We start from the raw sequence: 5,094 nt of genomic DNA on the forward strand, positions 1-5,094 counted from the left end.
TATTTTCTCCAGCCTGAAATGTCGTTATAACAGAACTAGTTGCGTGCAGCTATCCTCTCAGAGTGTGGGAAGAGTTCTGTAAGTTATTTAGGTAGTCTGGTAACGATGACTATATGGGTCAGCTGACCCGTTCAACAAAAAGTCTGTAGACGAACTCCAAAATGTAGGTGACGATATTCTTTTAAAATTCGTCAAAACATCTACTGTTCCGGGTACATGTTTAGAATCATCGTTGTCATTCATAGTGGACCTAGCTCAAGGGGAACTCGGTTTGGATATCGAAAGTGCAGGTACATATCCATATCATGAAGAAGAATATTAGGTTGCTAATTTTACCCCACCCACGGAACCCCGAGATTTTCTTTCTCCTTTCTGTCGTTCTGTTGAGATGTTCGATCCATGAAACCCTAGTTATGTAACCCAACAAGGAGGTTACATTGCTATTATCTAATACCATCTTTTGATCCACCATTTTGTTGCATGTACCTTATTTGGATGTAGACAGAGAAGTGTCCGCAAAACGTATTTGAATAACTTCCCTGAAGGTTTGCTCTGTGTGTTCTTCATTTCATATCTTTCATGTCTACCACACATCATTAGGCTTCATGACAAAGTACAAAAGAACCAACTGGAGATCGCGATTACAAATTCAATCAACTTTAAAGACTAAAAAATTGGTTAGAAATCAGTTTCATCTAAGATGACTAAAATTCTTTCCTTTTCCAGCATTCGCTTAATCTATAAGCAAGAAGACTAATCAATTTTTCATCATGTAGTAATCGGATAACGTTGAATGTTTCCAGTCTTCCTTTGACGAATGTACTGAACTGATAATTTTCCCCCGGGCAAACACACAACTTTGACCTTGATAAGTCCTGTGACACCTAAATGTTCAAAAGCGCTGATCAATTCTGGCGGCCTATTCCATCCTAGAAGTTGGTGGTGCACACAAACACGCAAAATGGATGACCCCCAGGTTCGGTTAGTAAGCCAGTTGGCTCTAACGTCTGCAATGAGAAGACGAATTTTCAGAGCCGTCGAAAGACTGGCGAAACGCCTAACCGATAGACAACTGCTCAAGGAACAAAGAAGTAACCTAACAGAAGCTGAGATGTGTAACATGTGCTATCTGCTGCCGGATATATTAATGAACGAACCTATCTGTCTGGAACTGAGCTTAGATGAACCGATTCACGTTATTGGAGATATACGGGGTCAATATGTGCACCTTATACACTTACTGGATAACCTAGGACATCCACCAAACCGGCGGTTTCTGTTTCTTGGCAATTATGCAGATAGTGGAGAGAAAAGCATTGAGACCATAGCACTTTTATTTGCGTACAAAGTGCTCTATCCGAATCATGTTTATCTACTTAGGGGGAGACATGAGTTTGCTTCGGTCGGTCGTATTTACGGACTGTTCGATCACTGTTTGAAAAGATTTACACGACGCCTATGGAGTGACATTAATACGGTGTTTCAGTTTCTTCCAATAGCTGCTATTCTGGACGACCGCGTATTTTGCATCCATGGTGGTCTGTCACCGGTCCTAGAATTCCTGAACGTGTCCAACCTGACGCACCTGAAAAATGAACTTCGTCAGAGCTCCGGACGGCCAGCACTACTGCATCAAAATTCCATACTCACACATCTTATTTGGTCTGACCCGGACGAAGAAACCGTAAACTGGGAACAAAACCCTGGCGGCATGGGTTATCTATTTGGACCAGAGGTGGTAACAAGATTCTGCGATCACTTGGGACTCACTCAAATCATACGATCTGGTGAAGTAGTCAAGAATGGATTTGAGTTTTTCAAAGAACCCCGTTTGCTTACCATATTCAGTGCACCAGATTTAGAGGAAACCTATGCAAATGCCGGTGCCGCACTACAGCTCACAAAGCTCGGTAAGGACACCGTTCGGTGTAAGATAAAGATCATGAAACCGCTTATCCATCTGCGGTGCAAACAAACCACTCGTCCTAATGTGGTGTTCGAAGAACTTGAAACCAACCTGGGGTTGCGAGACAGACCTGCCCTAATCGAGTTACCAGTTGCAGCAACAACAGAAGTATGACGAATGTGTAACCTGCCTCGTGCTCTGAGGACCTATTGGCTGAATTTAGACAACTTGTGAACGTTGTCATCGCCGGTTTGTACATAACATAGTCATTTCGATTTATTTGCCCAGAACAATTTATTCGTCTGATTTGAAATTAAGCTGCACTTTTGTAGGACACTATGCTGCATGTCAGCATATACAAAGTATGTTGTGGTGAACGCACTAATGTCAAAAGCCGTGTTTGACATTCATGCGAACGGATATCGTAGGCTTCTGGCTTCTCGGTCGTCATCGTGTTTTTGTGAATTCGTTGATAACTATCAGTTGGTAACTTGTGAAGCTGAAAAGGGCAGGCATACGATTCATAACTAGAGTGAATCTACGAATAATCGCAACCAGCCGCCACAAATAGTGTAAAATCGGCTCTGTTGGGCTGTAAACCATGGACTTAGACTTGTGTGAATAAGAAACAGAAGCCCGTTTCTTCACCTCCCGGTCATAAATTAGATAAGTACTGATTGCGTAAGGCAATTTTGTGGACCGAAATCAGGAATGTGCACTTTTTCTCTTAAGTAAAATGTGAAGCAATGATAAAGACGTGGAAGTCCATTGTGCAATTCGTGGTGATTGATCGCGGCGAAAGGGGAATCGGGAGTGAGCGCAATAACCTATTGGTTCGCGAAATCATACTTTATCATCCAACACCGTAGTCTCCGTCCACCTCATTACAAGAGGTCGATAACAATGCCAGCCAGAAAAAAAGCGGATAAAGCAAGTTGAAAATTGAAGTAACTAGCTGATTGTGTGACTTTTCTTTACTCTGGAGCAAACCAGTCATGTTGGTCTTTACTTCTGGAACAAAAATCGGTTCTGAGAAAAACATAGTCATTAACCGTTGCGCTTATGTTGAAGAACTATCGACGCACCGTCACACAACTAAGCAATTTATTTGGGGAACGCCAATAAAGTAAGTAGGAACTTTTAACTCGTCCTCAACAAAAGTTAGGGATAAGGGTACGGGCTCGCAAAAAGTACAGACTGTTTTCTTTCCAGTCAAAACGACTGACAGACGGTTCACCAGAAACTAAGCGAAAAGAGCTGCCGTTCTTATTACACATGATAGAAATGCCCGACCAATGTATGAATAGGAAAACTAATGAGAAATAGTGGTCCTTGTATTATTGATTTGCCTGTGACTGTTGCTAATTCAAAATTCAGCAGTGACGCCTGGAAGATACAATAGCTATTCGTCCAAAACCCATACATCATAGGAGATTCAGGTACATAAAAACCGGTGTGATCCAAAAACTAACAGAGAACAAAGGTGACTTAACTTTATTTACTTCATACAGCAAATAGAACAAAAAATGATGAGAAAAGAAGTAAACATGTAAAATAAAATCACTGCACATGCGCGGAACCTAGGTGAAAGCCTCCCCACTCATGCTACCCAGTTAATTCGTCAGGTATGATCCGGGTATGTCAGACAAGGAACAAGATAGAAACGTAGGGCAAAAATATAGGATGCAATGATCGGAAATAAACAAAGCACCACGAGTATAAGGATAGATGTTTTTACTCTTCGAGGAAATTGGGCATCATATTATAGCTACAATACGAAAGCATTCAGACGGAGTCGAACGTAGTTTNAAACCCTCTTTCCATTTGACACACGCTGTCGTTTTGAAAACAAATATTAGATTCCGCTGACATAATTCACCCACGATTGTTTCACACTTCTACGATAAGTTACAACGGCCCATGCACACACGCGGTAAAACATCATACGATGATCTCAAGTTCACTAATGTAGTAAGACGCTCTCCAATACCATTGCTAATACTAATGTGAGGCTTCATGGAAAACACGTGTTCCAACATGCCAACCGCTTGTACCGTCTTGCAAACACTCGGACAGCACACGTGCTCACCGCGTTCTGAGAATCGCCTGATCAGTTCAGCAGCATTCAACCCTACTAAAGATAGTAAGAGAGCTCAGAATAGAGCAGCGCACATTACGTGCTTGGTGTTAGTATACTGGCTTCAGGGAATTCACTATTCCGTTGAATGGAATACCGTTATTAGTAACTCCACTAGAATGGGGTGTCGACAGAATTTCTTGTTGAATAAATGATACGAAAGCCCGTATTTAAAACGGTTTACTGTACAATCAAATCCTCAGAATGGATATCTGCCATGATTTATTCACATAAAACACTAAAACACGTTTGTTTGTTTTCATTGTTGGTGCTGGTGCTGGCACTGGTTCCATTGCAGTGCTGTTGATTATTCCGTTCAAGTCTGCTTTCTAAGACCTCCTTGATGGCCATCTGCAGAACACTTGAAATTGAAAACGTGGCCGTGGTTGATACTTATCGGATTCCGAAATCACCAAAGTATATGGGTACCGGCCCGAGGCCCCTGAAACTCACACTACTTCGTGGTGATATGCTAAACTTAATCCAAACACAGTGGCAACGTCACAGAAACTTACTCCCTAGGGAGTTAAGGATAAGCACATCCATGCGGAACAATATACCCACAGAAGAGACCAAGGTTAATGAAGATGAAGCTGTAAACCAGGTGAAACTTCAAAAAAACGACCAGCTGCCGACTCTGCCAGGTTCGGCACAATTATAACCGCCCAACCTGCACATTCTCTTGCGTACTGCCCAACACTGCTGTCAATAAACACCATTAAATGTTTATACACTAACGCGCAATGCTTGACTAACAAGATTCCAGAATTATCTGAATTGTGTGAAAAGCACTTGCCAAACCTGACTGCTATCAGCGAGAATTGGTTCCAGCCACACTTATCGTATAGCAAACTTGCCATCCCTGGAATGACGCTTCTTCGTCGTGATCGCATTTCTCGGGGAGGTGGTGTAGCTCTTTACCACAGCAGGCAACTATATGCAAAGAGCTAACTGATGAAGGTTTGATGCTATCGGATACCATGTGGTGCTCGATAAAGACGGTAACAGGAAACGACTGTGTTGTTGGTGTGATCTATCGACCACCTTCAGC

The 5,094-nt window shown here is 42.2% G+C and overlaps 1 protein-coding gene across 1 annotated transcript; it reads left to right on the plus strand.

Annotated features, from left to right (window-relative positions):
* Positions 1–961: 961 nt before the first annotated feature.
* On the plus strand, positions 962–2,077 carry T265_12540 (hypothetical protein; the record flags this gene model as incomplete). The annotated part of the gene is made up of 1 exon (XM_009164264.1): positions 962–2,077. A coding segment is annotated over one exon (1,116 nt), but the record flags the coding sequence as incomplete, so codon positions are not given.
* Between the last annotated feature and the right edge of the window lie 3,017 nt (positions 2,078–5,094).

The sequence above is a fragment of the Opisthorchis viverrini genome, assembly GCF_000715545.1.
Source record: "Opisthorchis viverrini unplaced genomic scaffold opera_v5_4, whole genome shotgun sequence".
NCBI classification, from domain to species: Eukaryota; Metazoa; Platyhelminthes; class Trematoda; order Opisthorchiida; family Opisthorchiidae; genus Opisthorchis; species Opisthorchis viverrini.